The following is a 16,357-nucleotide window of genomic DNA, read 5'->3' on the forward strand; positions in this document are numbered from 1 at the left end:
ATTTGCAGCTGCTCTCCAAATGAAAGCTTAGTGAAATGTACTAATTACTTGCATCAGCTGTCTATTCACATTGCACTCCGCTTAATCCCGCCCCTTCCAAGATGGCGACCATAAACAGCACATGATTGGACATGGACAACAAAGAAATGATCATTTATTAATAATATTCCAAATGTGGACACGTTACTAGCATGGCGGCTGTGTCTGGTCTTTTATATAAAACCGGGTGAAAGGTCAGGCTTGCGTGTGACATGTGATGAAGGGGGCGGGGTCAAGCTGTCACTCATCAGGCTGCTGTGGATGTCCTTCCACTGAAGAAGCTGATTGGCTAACGTCTCAGCTTCCGCCACCAGGGCTAACAGCTGGGCGAGAGAGGAGTTCTGGCCCAGAGAGAGAGAGAGAGAGAGAGAGAGAGAGTTTTAAACGAGGTCGCCACGGTGATGTCCCGTGGTTATGTGACTCACCAGCCGAGCCAGGTCGCCCGCCACCGCCGGACGCCTGGCGACGGCGCTCGTCTTCTCATCCAGCCTCTCCACAAAGTCCAGCAGTGCGTGGACCACGTTCACCACGGACCTGCGCCACACGGAGCACATGCCATCTTTAGGGCTCTGCTTGCCACCTTTGCCTAAAGCGAAACAGATGACACTCGTACCTGTGCAGGTGGGCTCGGACCGGCAGGCTGGTGCGGGCCGGCGGCCTCATGAGACGATGCCTCAGACGGTTTTGATCCTTCAGGACGTCCTGGAGATGAGTGCAGAACATCTGCAACGTCTGGAACCTTGTGGCTGAAAAGAAGTTAGTCTTGTTCAGTGTGTGTATGTGTGTGTGTGTGTGTGTGTGTGTGTGTGTGTGTGTGTGTGTCACCAAGGCAGGCTGGATGTGTGACATCAGCGCTCAACTTCTCCACCCTCAGTAGCTCCGCCTCCAGCTGCAGCTGCAGGACGTAGGGTTCATGACATCATCAAAGATCGGACCGCGTTCTACCAACCACAGGCGGCGGCTCACCTGATCCAACTCCTTCTGCATTCTGATTCGCTGCTCGGCGTCACGCAGTTGGGAGGAGAAGGCGGAGTTGGGCTGCGAGTAGGCGGAGTTTAGCTCTTCCTGAAAGCAAGCGTTTGATGATTTAGAACAGGGGTGTCAAACTGGTTTTCATTGAGGGCCACATCTAGTGATGGGTCCGGCAACACCGATGCATCGGCGCATGCGTCGAGCTCATAGAGCAAAACCCTGTGTCGGTGCGCGTACCGCTTTTAGAAAGTCACGTGACCGATCATGAGCTGTTTTGGTCACGTGACCGATACGCGAACTGTGTCGCACTGACGCCTCCTCTGTTCCCTGTGAGCGTGTCTTTTCTACAGCCGGTGAAATAATAACTAAGAAGAGAAATCGTCTAAAATGTAATACGTCGGAAAAACTTCTTTTTTTTTATAAAAATGTGTAAAAAATAAAATTAAAACAATTCCCAGTCCACAATCATCCACAACACGTTCTCTTAGATTTCCATGTTATGATACATGTTCACATTATTTATTGACTGTATCTAAAAAAGATAAAAATATATTTTTATTTAAATGAAGATATGAAATAATCCTAAATGAAATACAATGACTTGGTTTATATTATTGTATATACTAGGGCAGGGGTCACCAACGCGGTGCCCGCGGTCACCAGGTAGCCCGTAAGGACCAGATCAGTCGCCCGCTGGCCTGTTCTAAAAATAGCTCAAAGAGCAGCACTTACCAGTGAGCTGCCTCTTTTTTTTAAATTTTATTTATTTACTAGCAAGCTGGTCTCGCTTTGATCGACATTTTTAATTCTAAAAGAGACAAAACTCAAATAGAATTTGAAAATCCCAAAAAATATTTTAAAGACTTGGTCTTCACTTGGAATAAGCGGTAGAAAATGGATGGATGGATGGGTCTTCACTTGTTTAAATAAATTCATTTATTTTTTTACTATGCTTCTTATTACTTTTAGAAATACAATTTTAGAGAAAAAATACAACCTTAAAAATTATTTTAGGATTTTTAAACAAATATACCTTTTTACCTTTTAAATTTCTTCCTCTTCTTTCCTGACAATTTAAATCAATGTTCAAGTAAATTAATTTATTTTTTATTGTAAAGAATAATACATATTTTAGCTTCTGTTTTTTCGACGAAGAATATTTGTGAAATATTTCTTCAAACTTACTATGATTAAAATTCAAAAAAAATATTCTGGCAAATCTAGAAAATCTGTAGAATCAAATTTAAATCTTATTTCAAAGTATTCTGAATTTCTTTTAAAATTTTTGTTCTGGAAAATCTAGAAGAAATACTGATTTGTCTTTGTTAGAAATATAGCTTGGTCCAATTTGTTAAATATTCTAACAAAGTGCAGATTGGATTTTAACCAATTTAAAAACATGTCATCAAAATTCTAAAATGTATCTTAATCAGGAAAAATGACTAATGATGTTCCATAAATTCTTTTTTTAATTTTTTCAAAAAGATTCAAATAAGCTAGTTTTTCTCTTCTTTTTGTCGGTTGAATTTTGAATGATAAAGAGTCAAAATTGAAGATAAACTATGTTTCAACATTTTATTTTACATTTTTTCTTGTTTTCTCCTCTTTTAAACCGTTCAATTAAGTGTTTTTTTCATCATTTATTCTCTCCAAAAAACCTTCCGTAAAAGGAAAAAAAAAATGTACGACGGAATGACAGACAGAAATACCCATTTTTTTATATATATAAATTTATTTATTTAGCTATTCTTGTTTAAATCACACTTACGTGTAACTTACAAATGACAATATATTTATTTATTTAAGTGTGTATCAAACTGGTAGCCCTTCGCATTAATCAGTACCCAAGAAGTAGTTTTTGGTTTCAAAAAGGTTGGTGACCCCTGTACTAGAGCATATAATCAGTGTCAGTTGAGTCGGTCCATAGGTTGCCTGTAGGGATTTTTAATGTCCAGCAGATGTCAGTATTTAGTGACACAGTATCGACACAGTATCAATACAGTTTTGCAATGTGTCGAAACGCTTCATGACGCCTCATCAACCCATCACTAGCCACATCACATTATGGTCACATTAAATAACGTGGCGGGCCACCTTAAATGAAGTGGGGGGTCACAATATATAACGTGGCAGGTCACAATAAATAACGTGGAGGGTTACTATAAATTACGTGACGGGTTGCCATAAATGATGTGGCAAGTCACCATAAATGATGTGCCGGCCACTTTAAATAACATAGCGAGCTACCTTAAATAACGTGGAAGATCACCACAAATTACGTGGCGAGCCACCACAGATGATGTGGAGGGTCACGATAAATGATGTGGCGAGTCACGTTATATAACGTGGCGGATCTCGCCCCCCCAAGCTTTGAGTTTGAAAGGTGTGCTGTAGAAGATGATGTAGAGTTTTTTTAGGGCAACACGCTGACCTGAGTCACGGCGCCGCTGGACACGCATTTGGACACCAGACTGGCGGCTGATGTGACGGTGAACGGAGATACGCCCTCTTGAGGCATCTGTGTGCAAAGAAGACGTTTAATCAGCAGACACCTTCATAACTATATACACACACTGCAAGTATATATAGAATGTAGTAACAGACACCTTCATAACAATATGTAATATGTACAACACACACACACACACACACACACACACACACACATATATATATATGCATACAGTACAGGCCAAAAGTAACATACACCTACATAACAATATGTAATATGTACAATATTTATCATATTTTTATCATTTTAATCAATGCTGGGACTGATTTCTTCCGTGCATTTTGTTTCCATATCCATAGCAACGCACGTCTGACTTCCGCAAACAAACGTGTGTGTGTGTTGTAATCATGGCAGACTTTGTACCAGACAACGAAGACAACTATTTTTGGACAAATGAGGGGTCACAATCTTATCTTTTTGAAGCTGAATATACTGAGGATGAACTGCTGCTTCTAGAAACACACACAAAGGAAGAGTGAGACGTTGGAGCAGACGGAAGCCGAGTGAGTGGGGTGAAAGTGACTTTGACGCTGTAACATGTGGAATTTGAAGCCAAGCTATTTTGACATAAATGGAGTGCTTACCCAAATAAACCATGCCAGCTGGACCAAACAGACCATGGTGTGAGTCACACTTTATATTGATCGTGATATACACAGCACATCATGTGTGTTGTTACAACTACAGTACACTGTCTGGCTAGCTGTGTACAAACAAAACATGAAATACTACTTTACAGACGCTGTAATACAATTCTTCACGTTTTTCACTCAGTACAGATTGGTGTCTTATCACAGTGTTGTGCATCACAAACTCAAACGCGATTCGTGCAAGCTTATCTCTTTCCGTAGTTAGCTTCTACGGCTAGTACCGTAGCATGCCGATGTGTTACTACGCTAGAAAAAGAGTTCCGTCTTACAATAACAATGTTGCTACAGTTTGGTTATTATACAGGTTACAGAACGTAAATGAAGTATTGTTGAATGCTTTTTCAAAGTGATTTAGCGATATAATTGATTGCTAACATTAGCTGCATTGCTAGCCACCAAGAACAAGACAATTTTTACATGTTAAATGCAAACAAAACAAACATGTTTTCTTCTTGTCTCTCATAAAGATTGTGAACATTCCAAAAAAAGTGCAGTTCCCCTTCAAGACTGAAGCCCCTCTTTGGCTGGTTCTGGGACAAGATCGACTGGTGCAGTCTTAATTTATGGAAGTGAGTCTTGAGCTTTGATACGACAAATATTTATGCACTGAATTCTTATACTGTACAATGATTTTTAACAACACACTGGATTTAAAAACATTGGATTTCAACAAATATTTTTTAAACACATTTTGCCCACAACTTTTTATTGAATGAAATGTTCTGCATAATTTGATGTAAAAACATTTCAAAGCAAAATATTCAGTGACATACATTCAGGATAAAAACAACAACTTTGTAATACAGACTAGAGATGCGCGGATAGGCAATTTATTTCATCCGCAACCGCGGCAGAAAGTCGTCAACCATCCGCCATCCACCCGATGTAACGTTTGATCAGAACTGCATCCGCCCGCCATCCGCCCGTTGTTATATATCTAATATTAATAAAAAAAAAAAAAAAAGGGTGAAAACTACGCGAATTGCACCTTGTGCAGACAAGATTTTTCGATCGGACACGGAGGAATTAGCGATGTAAAAGACCACGTTGGGACAAAAAAACACAAGTCTAATGCCGTTGCTAGCGATACAAGTGGAAAACTTTCAACGTTTTTCGTCGCCCAAACAGATTCTTTGGATGTGATAAATGCCGAAGTTTTATTTACGGAGGCAATAATTGAGCATGGACTTCCAATCGCACTGGCTGATCACATGGGACAGTTAATAATGTAATGCAACCTTTAAAAATCATTACGCGGTGATCGCGATCCCAAAAATAAACTTTTCTTGCATGATAATGTCCAGAAAAATTCGCTTTATATTACTATAGAGTCCTTTTAACGAATGAGTTTGATGGTTTATCACAAACCTTAAATGAAAGAAGTCCTTAATTGTTCTCCTGCAGCATGGCCTTGCTTTGTGTTTGGTGCGCCATCCTGTCGGCTGTATTTCACAGCACGACATACTGTTAAAAGTGTTTATACTATTTATACTTTCAATTAACAAATTGAAGTCTTGTGAAAGGTTGACAGGATAACTGGCATTAACTGTCAAAATAATTTCAAACTATTGAAGTTAGCTTACAGAATAAACATGTCAATCAACCCATATGATTTTTGCTGTAATATTTTTGTTTTGAAAAGTCACTGTGACTGATAGAAAAGTGATGGTTTTAGCAACATTTTAACCTGTCTGAATGCTAATAATCATTTTGCGAGCAAGCAGGTAAGCTGCGCGGGCGGAGCGCGCGGAGTGACCCATGTTACGAGCCCCCGGCCACGGGGGTGGCGGGCAGGTAAGCTGCTTACCTGCTGCGCGTGACGCCGGCCGCGGCGAAAGCGGACGAGGCGGGGTGTCGGTGCGGTGGGCGCGGTAGTGACCCTGGACGTGCGTCGGGCCCTTCTCGCGGATCGCCTCAGCTACGGCTCCCGGTGGGGCCCTCTCGGGGGAAGGAGCCTCGGTCCCGGACGCGAGGCGTCCCTCCGCTCCGTAAAAGTGTCCATCTCTTTTTTTTTTCTTCTTCTGTTGTGGCATATGCTGCAGGTGCCTGCTCGTTTTTCGTATGTGGGTAACAACATTTAACTATGTATATATATTTACCAATTGGTTTAACTGCCACCCGCAAAAAAAAAAAAAAAAAAAAAATATAAAAAAATATCTAATTAATCCGCCCGACCCGACCCGCGAGCGGATAAAATCTTATTTTTTTAAATTTCATCCGCCCGATCCGCGGATAATCCGCGGACTCCGCGGTTGTGTCCGCAAACCGCGCATCTCTAATACAAATATATTTTTATTTAAATGAAGATATGAAATAATCCTAAATGAAATACATTTTTTACTTTGCTTCTTATTACTTTTAGAAATACAATTTTAGAGAAAAAAATACAACCTTAAAAATGATTTTAGGATTTTTAAACAAATATACCTTTTTACCTTTTAAATTTCTTCCTCTTCTTTCCTGACAATTTAAGTCAATGTTCAAGTAAATTTGTTTTTTTTTTTATTGTAAAGAATAATACATATTTTAGCTTCTGGTTTTTCGACGAAGAATATTTGTGAAATATTTCTTCAAACTTACTATGATTAAAATTCAAAAAAATTATTCTGGCAAATCTAGAAAATCTGTAGAATAAAATTTAAATCTTATTTCAAAGTATTTAGAATTTCTTTTAAAATGTTTGTTCTGGAAAATCTAGAAGAAATACTGATTTGTCTTTGTTAGAAATATAGCTTGGTCCAATTTGTTAAATATTCTAACAAAGTGCAGATTGGATTTTAACCAATTTAAAACATGTCATCAAAATTCTAAAATGTATCTTAATCAGGAAAAATTACTAATGATGTTCCATAAATTCTTTTTTTTAATTTTTTCAAAAAGATTCAAATTAGCTAGTTTTTCTCCTTTTTGTCGGTTGAATTTTGAATTTTAAAAAGTAGAAATTGAAGATAAAATATGTTTCAAAATTTTATTTTTATTTTTTTCACGTTTTCTCCTCTTTTAAACCGTTCAATTAAGTGTTTTTTTCATCATTTATTCTCTGCAAAAAACCTTCCGTAAAAGGAAAAAAAAAATGTACGACGGAATGACAGACAGAAATACCCATTTTTTCATATATATAAATTTATTTAGGTATTCTTGTTTAAATCACACTTTTATTTATTTATTGAAGTGTGTATCAAACTGGTAGCCCTTCGCATTAATCAGTACCCAAGAAGTAGTTTTTGGTTTCAAAAAGGTTGGTGACCCCTGTACTAGGGCATCAAATCAGTGTCAGTTGAGTCGGTCCATAGGTTGCCTGTAGGGATTTTTAATGTCCAGCAGATGTCAGTATTTAGTGACACAGTATCGACACAGTATCAATACAGTTTTGCAATGTGTCGAAACGCTTCATGACGCCTCATCAACCCATCACTAGACACAAAACATCCTTTAATAACTTTATCCAATGTAGAGTCACCTCTGTGTCACTGTTCCTTCATTGTTAACGGTCAACAGCGTTTACATATCAATAAATATACCCACTATTGGAGGGACAAGCGGTAGCAAAATGGATGAATAATGATGCGAGTTTTACTAAAGCAAGCTAAAAGTCAATCAATCATGACAATAACTGCTGGAGCACAAACAAAACGTGTCACACACTCGGTTATTAATAATACAAATATTAATTAAAGCTGCAAGCAGCGTTGTTCGGGCCCGCGTATTTGGCAGGGGCTAGTCCTAAGTGTCCCAATACTTTTGTCTACTTTTAGTCTGAAGTGTCCCAAGACTTTTGTCTAGTGTACCTACCTTGTCTGCATTGTGTGGGCACGTTGGTGCTTCCTGCTTTTGAGCAGCCATCTTAAAAAAACAGCACCGCAGGAGCATCAGTGCAGCGGGTCTTTGAAGGGTCATAAAATCAAAACCGGAGCAGGTATCACAAAACGGTTCTGTTAATTTATGCACAAGGGTTTAATCTCTCACCTGTGTTAGTTTGAAGCCGAAAGGACAAACGCGCTCAGAGGAGATAGTTTTTGAAGGAAGGTGACCGGTTTTTACAAAAAAATTGTTTTGAAGGGGGAATAGCAAACATCCTGTTGATTATTGCTGGGGGTTGTCAATTTATGAAATGTAGGTCTAAGAGAGACCTACATAGAGGTTTTTGTTTCATGTCTCTCCGACCTTCCCAGTGGGAGTTACAGGCAGTTTTGTAGTTTTTTTCTTCCGAGGAGCAGTTTTTTGTCCGTAATTTATTAGATTTGGGGTTAGGTTTCTTCATTAGATCACAGTTCTAGCCAGTCCTGATGTGTGTGTTAAGTTTGGTGAGTTTTGAAGCATGTTAAGGGGGTCAAATTACAGCTCAAAGAGGCAAAAGTGACTGTTTTTAGTACTTTTTTGTCTTGAAGGGGGAATTACCAACTTCCTGTAGATTTTAGCCCGACAATGTACAATTATGAAAGCTAGGTCCAAGTCAGACCTACATAGAGGATTTTGTTTCATGTTTTTCCGACCTTCGTAGTGGGAGTTACAGGCAGTCTAGTTTTTATTTTTCCTAGGGGGCGCTAGAGCGCAATTTTTATTTTTGGGGTTTGGTTTTTTTATCAAAAGGCAATTTTCGCAGGTCCTGATGTGTGGGTCAAATTTGGTGAGTTTTGAAGCATGCTAAGTGGGTCAAATTAGTGTTCAAAGAGGCGGCGGTAGAATAAAGAAAGAATAAAGAATAATATAAAACGTTACAATAACAATAGGTCCTTATGTCCCATTGCATAAGGACTCCCTGTGGGAGTCCTTTTGCAATGGGCCATGGCGGGCCCTAATAATAATACTAACGACGATGACGTCATCACGTGAAACGCTACAATCACATTTCTTTTTTTTTTGTATCTGTCCACAGCTTTGTATGTCAAATTCGACACAAGCTTTGTCTTATAAACACACAGCTTTAAGAGAGCGACGTAAACAAGAACAACAAGCGACTTACCGTTAAAAACAAAACCCTTCAAAATCTCCCCGAGTTGAGAAATTTAGAAAATTTGCTCAAAGCGCCAAAATATTTATTTCCGGGTTGTCTTCTTCTGTGTGCAAAAACAGCGCGATGTGGGCCAGCAGCGCCCCCAACGACTGGAACTACACCACCTACAATCAAACTTTGCAACAACTTTCTTTTTTTTAAATCAACAAAATTAAATCAAAAGTAATAACACTTTATTAAACTGCATGCTCGGATACGAGATTGTTTTGAGGCATAATCTGACCGAGGAAAATTGGATAGGGAAAAGACACTTCCTTTTTCTGGCTTCAATTCTAAAAGGTCGTGCAAGTATTTGCGAGGGTGCAATTGCGCAAATTAATGTATAACTACTGTTTATAACTCTATATTACTTTACTGTATATTATTGTACATTATCTGACCGAAAAACATAGTTGGGGCGAAATAAAAGCACTTCCGGTTTCCGGCTTCAATTCTTAAGGTCGTGCAAGTATTTGCGAGGGTGCAATTGCGCAAATTAATGTATAACTACTGTTTATAACTCTATATTACTTTACTGTATATTATTATACATTATCTGACCGAAAAACATAGTTGGGGCGAAATAAAAGCACTTCCGGTTTCCGGCTTCAATTCTTAAGGTCGTGCCAGTATTTGCGAGGGTGCAATTGCGCAAATTAATGTATAACTACTGTTTATAACTCTATATTACTTTACTGTATATTATTATACATTATCTGACCGAAAAACATAGTTGGGGCGAAATAAAAGCACTTCCGGTTTCCGGCTTCAATTCTTAAGGTCGTGCAAGTATTTGCGAGGGTGCAATTGCGCAAATTAATGTATAACTACTGTTTATAACTCTATATTACTTTACTGTATATTATTATACATTATCTGACCGAAAAACATAGTTGGGGCGAAATAAAAGCACTTCCGGTTTCCGGCTTCAATTCTTAAGGTCGTGCAAGTATTTGCGAGGGTGCAATTGCGCAAATTAATGTATAACTACTGTTTATAACTCTATATTACTTTATTGTATATTATTGTACATTATCTGACCGAAAAACATAGTTGGGGCGAAATAAAAGCACTTCCGGTTTCCGGCTTCAATTCTTAAGGTCGTGCCAGTATTTGCGAGGGTGCAATTGCGCAAATTAATGTATAACTACTGTTTATAACTCTATATTACTTTACTGTATATTATTATACATTATCTGACCGAAAAACATAGTTGGGGCGAAATAAAAGCACTTCCGGTTTCCGGCTTCAATTCTTAAGGTCGTGCAAGTATTTGCGAGGGTGCAATTGCGCAAATTAATGTATAACTACTGTTTATAACTCTATATTACTTTACTGTATATTATTATACATTATCTGACCGAAAAACATAGTTGGGGCGAAATAAAAGCACTTCCGGTTTCCGGCTTCAATTCTTAAGGTCGTGCAAGTATTTGCGAGGGTGCAATTGCGCAAATTAATGTATAACTACTGTTTATAACTCTATATTACTTTATTGTATATTATTGTACATTATCTGACCGAAAAACATAGTTGGGGCGAAATAAAAGCACTTCCGGTTTCCGGCTTCAATTCTTAAGGTCGTGCCAGTATTTGCGAGGGTGCAATTGCGCAAATTAATGTATAACTACTGTTTATAACTCTATATTACTTTACTGTATATTATTATACATTATCTGACCGAAAAACATAGTTGGGGCGAAATAAAAGCACTTCCGGTTTCCGGCTTCAATTCTTAAGGTCGTGCAAGTATTTGCGAGGGTGCAATTGCGCAAATTAATGTATAACTACTGTTTATAACTCTATATTACTTTACTGTATATTATTATACATTATCTGACCGAAAAACATAGTTGGGGCGAAATAAAAGCACTTCCGGTTTCCGGCTTCAATTCTTAAGGTCGTGCCAGTATTTGCGAGCGTGTGATTACGTATATTGATGTATAAATACTGTATAGTACTATATATTATACTACATATGATGTACTACATAAACTTGCATACGTCGTGTGGGCATCTGGGTTACTTTTGGTGTCGTCACTTTTTATTTATTTTTTGGCTGAAAAGTGGATCCACCTTAAAAGAGTCCACCGAGGAGCGGGGCGCAGGGCGAGGAAGACAAGATGGACTTCCATGAAGCCAAACATCAACTTCTGCTGCTTGTGAACAAAGTCCAGCCTTCAGACGTCCCAAAACTCATTGAGTGGGTCAGAACATCTGGTGAGGAAACATTTGTAACGTTGTAGGCCTTCAAGCGTCATTTTTTCTACCAAGTAACGATACTGATGTTGATGCTGATATCAATATTTTGTACCTGAAATATTTTGCTTCTAATTTGCTAATCGTCACAATAATAAGAACAAAACATGGCTTTTTTTTCCTTTGGTAATCCAACAATATGTAAATATAAAACAATATATGTTTGTGAAAGAATAGTCATCCCTCGCCATATTGCGCTTCAAAGTTTGCGATTATTGCAACATTATTTATTTTCCCATATTCTGCACACTTTAAGTATTAACTATAGGAAGTAAAGATATCAACACTAGAGTAGTATTGGCCAGGAGATGGGATCAAACCAATCAGAGCGCATTGTTGAGTATCGTGGCCACTGATTGGCTCCGCCTCAAGCAGCATTACTATATTGCATGAAAGAGTGTCTAGATGGCTCTAATATTAATAAAAAAAAATATTTAGAAAGCAGTGATTTTATGCTCTAACCACTCAAATATTCTTTTGTATTCCAATATACTTTGTGGGAATGATTTGACCACAATCAATAAAGGAGGGTTTGCTGAAGAACTGAAAAATATTGATATCATCACGCCGATATCGCTCCGAAACCGATACCACTGTTTGGGAATTTGTCCTGTTCAGTAAATCAATGTCCAGAGAAAGATACGGTCTTTGAAGTATTTATTTGATCTCGCAAAAACCGATAGGAAAGGCAGTAATACAGCATCAATCACAAAAGAAACCCATTTGGACAGTTGGTAATCTTCGGCATCACAACAGTCCTTGTTGGGAATTCAGCAGGAGGCGATAAAAGAACCGAATCTCTCAGACACAGAGCAGGCCAATGATGTGAAGGGAAGTAATAAAACATCAATCACACGAGGGTCTCAGATCAGTTACTGTTGTACTTGTCATTCGCCCCAGTAAGTCCACTCTTCAAATCAAATCAAATCAACTTTATTTATAGAGCACATTTAAAATTTACCACAGGGGTAGCCAAAGTGCTGTACAATGAGCAGGTTAAAAGATAAAACGAGTACCGAGCAAACACAACACAACACAAACAGAACACGATAAAAAATAAATAATTAAAATAGAATTAATAAAAACATAAAAACATAAAAACAGGATCACAGCAGGTGTATTATGGGGCGCCATTGCAGGATGGATATCACTCAGTGTTAAAAGCCATGGAATAAAAGTATGTTTTTAAGAGAGATTTAAAAACAGGAAGAGAGGAGGCTTGTCTAACACTCAGGGGTAGGTCGTTCCAGAGCTTGGGAGCAGCAACGGCGAAAGCTCTGTCACCTCTAAGCTTCAGCCTTGTGTCAGGGACCGTCAACAGCAGCTGATCGGCTGATCTTAAGGATCGGGTGGGGCAGTAAGGCTGAAGGAGGTCGGAGAGATAGGTTGGCGCGAGGTTGTTTAGACATTTAAAAACAAATAAAAGGAGTTTAAAATGTATTCGGTAACGCACAGGGAGCCAGTGAAGGGACGCTAAAATAGGGGTGATGTGCTCACGTCTGCGGGTCTGAGTTAGCAGACGAGCAGCAGAGTTCTGCACGAGCTGCAGGCGGGCGAGGGAGGCCTGGCTAATGCCAACATACAGGGCATTACAATAATCAAGACGAGTCGAGATAAAAGCGTGGATTAATTTCTCAAGATCATGTCTTGATAGAAGCGGTTTCACTTTCGCTATTTGGCGTAATTGATAAAAGCTTTTTTGAACGACGCTGCTGATTTGTTTTTCGAATTTAAAATCTGAGTCAAACTTTACCCCCAGGTTTGTGACAGAGTCGCTGAGATACGGGGTCAGAGTGCCGAGGTCAACGTTGGGGGAGGGAGAGCGACTTGGACCGAACAACATAACTTCTGTTTTATCTTCATTTAGGCTCAGGAAGTTAGCTGAAAGCCAGACTTTGATGTCGTGCAGGCAGTCAATAAGACGTTGAACCGTGTTATTTTGTGCCATGGGAAAATAAATCTGGCAATCATCGGCATAAAAATGAAATGCAATACTGTACTTCCTAAAAATAGAACCAAGGGGGAGAAGGTAAAGCGCAAATAAAATTGGGGCAAGGATTGAGCCCTGGGGGACCCCATGTGGTAAAGGAGCTGTGGACGACATAAAACTGTCTACTTTTACACAAAAACTCCTAGCTCTCACTCTTCTTCAGGTGAGCTAGACGATGCCGTGGCGGACAACGACAAAGTGATCCTGCGAAGCATCGCTGACGAGTTGCGGGCCAGCTTGCCTCCGGACGCCATGGTGGCGTGCGAGAGCCATGTCCGACAAAAGGTTAGACAGGAACCGAGTGTACTCACTGAGGCGTGCTGACATCCCAGACGGCGTCCTGGGTTCCAGGTGCGGGAGCGGGCGCGTCCGACGGCGCACGTGGACGCCTTCCTGTACGACGAGGAGCGCGTGGACGCTCTGTGCGAGGCGGGGCGCATGAGCCGCTGCTACTGCCTCGCCTGCGGATCCAGCAGGACCGCGCCTTTAGGTGGGCACCATCGTCACGGCGACGCTCGCCAGGAAGCGGCGTTGACGGCCGCGTCTCCCGTGTGTGTCCGCAGACTTCGTGTCGCACTCCTTCTCAGTGTCCGAGCTGGCCTTCTTGTTCCGGAACGTTCTGCCAGACCTAAGCGGCCGCACGCTGGTGGACGTGGGCTCGCGGCTGGGGGCGGTGCTATATGGGGGCTACCTGTTTAGCTCTGCCTCCAGGCTGGTGGGCGTGGAGCTCAGCCAGGATTTTGTGGACCTTCAGAACAAAATGGTGGACAAGTACGCAATGCGGGACCGAGTCCAGGTGAAGGACCGGCGTCAAATCCGGGTGTTGGTTGTCATGGCAACAAGGGTTTTGTCGCGCAGGTCGTCCACGCTGACGTGTGCACGCAGGACCGTCTGCTCCAGAGCGCCGACGTGGTGGTCATCAACAACGTCTTCCAGTTCTTCATGGAGCCCGACCAGCAAGTCAGGTGTGCTGCGACACAGGTGCGCAGGACCATTGGGTCGCTGACCAAGGTGTCTTGTGTCCAGGTCCTGGAAGTGGATCACACAGACCTTGAGGAAGACCGGCTCTCTGCTAGTGACGGTCCCCAGTTTGCAGGAGACTTTCAACACTCTTCAGGTAAAAAAAAACAAAAAACCATGCCTGCCTGCAGGGAGCGGGGTTAATCGACCACTTCCTGTGTCCATCAGGAGACGCTGCCGGACGACTGGGTGCTGGAGCTCCCTCTGGACTACGACGTGTACGTACAGGATGCGGACCCCGAGGCCCTCCGACAGATCCACCTATACAAGGTGGTCTGAACCTGTCCTTGGACTAGTATCGTGCTTCCTGGTCCTCATGGGACTGCTTCTGTGGACTGTCTGACACCAGGTTGGACTGACGCCTGTGCATACGTCCAAATAAAATGATGACGTGGCTTCTTGAAAATGAAATCTTTAACATTTATAAATGCTTTTTTTTACACAAAACACTATTTTAGGCAAAAACTATGCCTTGGTTTTCAAACATTGTTTTGGTTTTAGTACCATTGCTTTTAAGAGAAAACTGTCTTGGTATTCCTACATTTTTTTGGTTTTAATACGACTGCTTTTAGGAAAAATCAATCAATCAATCAATCAATGTTTATTTATATAGCCCTAAATCACAAGCGTCTCAAAGGGCTGCACAAGCCACAACGACATCCTCGGTACAAAGCCCACATACGGGCAAGGAAAAACTCACCCCAGTGGGACGTCGATGTGAATGACTATGAGAAACCTTGGAGAGGACCGCATATGTGGGTAACCCCCCCCCTCTAGGGGAGACCGAAAGCAATGGATGTCGAGTGGGTCTGACATAATATTGTGAGAGTCCAGTCCATAGTGGATCCAACATAATAGTAAGAGTCCAGTCCATAGTGGGGCCAGCAGGACACCATCCCGAGCGGAGACGGGTCAGCAGCGTAGAGATGTTCCCAGCCGATGCACAGGCGAGCGGTCCACCCCGGGTCCCGACTCTGGACAGCCAGCACTTCATCCATGGCCACCGGACCTGTGCCCCCCCCCCCCTCAAGGAAAAGGGGAGCAGAGGAGAAAAGAAAAGAAACGGCAGATCAACTGGTCTAACAGGGGGGCTATTTAAAGGCTAGAGTATACAAATGAGTTTTAAGATGGGACTTAAATGCTTCTACTGAGGTAGCATCTCTAATTGTTACCGGGAGGGCATTCTCTCATCTTGGTTTTTGGATTTTGTCTCGGTTTTAGTACGATTGTTTTCTGGCAAAAGTCTCCGTTTTCATACAATGTCTTCATTTGAGTATGATTGCTATTAGGCAACAACTATGTCTTGGTGTCTATATTAGCTATATGAGCTAACTATCAAAATGACTTTACAAGTCTTATATAAGTGTTATAATGAAGACACCACATGATGTAAGTGTCTATGTTAGTTATCTTAGCCTACTATCAAAATAACTTTACAAGTCTTATATACAGTAAGTATTATAATGAAGACAACACATTTTGTAAGTGTCTATATAAGTTATATTGGCCTACTATCAAAATAACTTTACAAGTCTTTTATAAGTGTCCACTAGCGACGCTGAGATCATTATTCATGCGTTCGTTACGTCTCGTCTCGATTACTGTAACGTATTATTTTCGGGTCTCCCTATGTCTAGCATTAAAAGATTACAGTTGGTACAAAATGCGGCTGCTAGACTTTTGACAAGAACAAGAAAGTTTGATCATATTACGCCTATACTGGCTCACCTGCACTGGCTTCCTGTGCACTTAAGATGTGACTTTAAGGTTTTACTACTTACGTATAAAATACTACACGGTCTAGCTCCAGCCTATCTTGCCGATTGTATTGTACCATATGTCCCGGCAAGAAATCTGCGTTCAAAGAACTCCGGCTTATTAGTGATTCCCAGAGCCCCAAAAAAGTCTGCGGGCTGTAGAGC

At 40.8% G+C, this 16,357-nt stretch overlaps 2 protein-coding genes across 3 annotated transcripts in view; one reads left to right on the forward strand and one right to left on the reverse strand.

Moving 5' to 3' along the window:
* Positions 1-137: 137 nt before the first annotated feature.
* Positions 138-16,357, reverse strand: part of haus2 (HAUS augmin like complex subunit 2) — an 87,920-nt gene continuing 71,700 nt past the window's right edge. The window contains exons 1-7 of one of the 2 annotated variants that reach the window (XM_061925152.1): positions 9,137-9,257; positions 3,443-3,529; positions 1,006-1,104; positions 865-934; positions 653-785; positions 465-573; positions 138-380 (exon numbers count right to left, since the gene is read on the reverse strand). In XM_061925152.1, the coding sequence (XP_061781136.1) occupies positions 213-380; positions 465-573; positions 653-785; positions 865-934; positions 1,006-1,104; positions 3,443-3,529 (666 nt within the window). In that variant the 5' untranslated portion in view covers positions 9,137-9,257 and the 3' untranslated portion in view covers positions 138-212. Of the gene's footprint in view, positions 381-464; positions 574-652; positions 786-864; positions 935-1,005; positions 1,105-3,442; positions 3,530-9,136; positions 9,258-16,357 lie in introns of those variants that run through there. The other variant, XM_072911842.1, reaches the window with a different exon arrangement.
* Positions 11,122-14,846, forward strand: LOC133571883 (uncharacterized). Its single transcript, XM_061924402.1, has 7 exons — positions 11,122-11,386; positions 13,579-13,700; positions 13,767-13,905; positions 13,979-14,211; positions 14,274-14,380; positions 14,442-14,532; positions 14,604-14,846. The coding sequence occupies exons 1-7, from the start codon at positions 11,290-11,292 to the stop codon at positions 14,712-14,714; spliced, it is 900 nt and encodes a 299-aa protein (XP_061780386.1). The 5' UTR covers positions 11,122-11,289; the 3' UTR covers positions 14,715-14,846.

The sequence above is a fragment of the Nerophis lumbriciformis genome, linkage group LG29, assembly GCF_033978685.3.
Source record: "Nerophis lumbriciformis linkage group LG29, RoL_Nlum_v2.1, whole genome shotgun sequence".
Taxonomy (NCBI): domain Eukaryota; kingdom Metazoa; phylum Chordata; class Actinopteri; order Syngnathiformes; family Syngnathidae; genus Nerophis; species Nerophis lumbriciformis.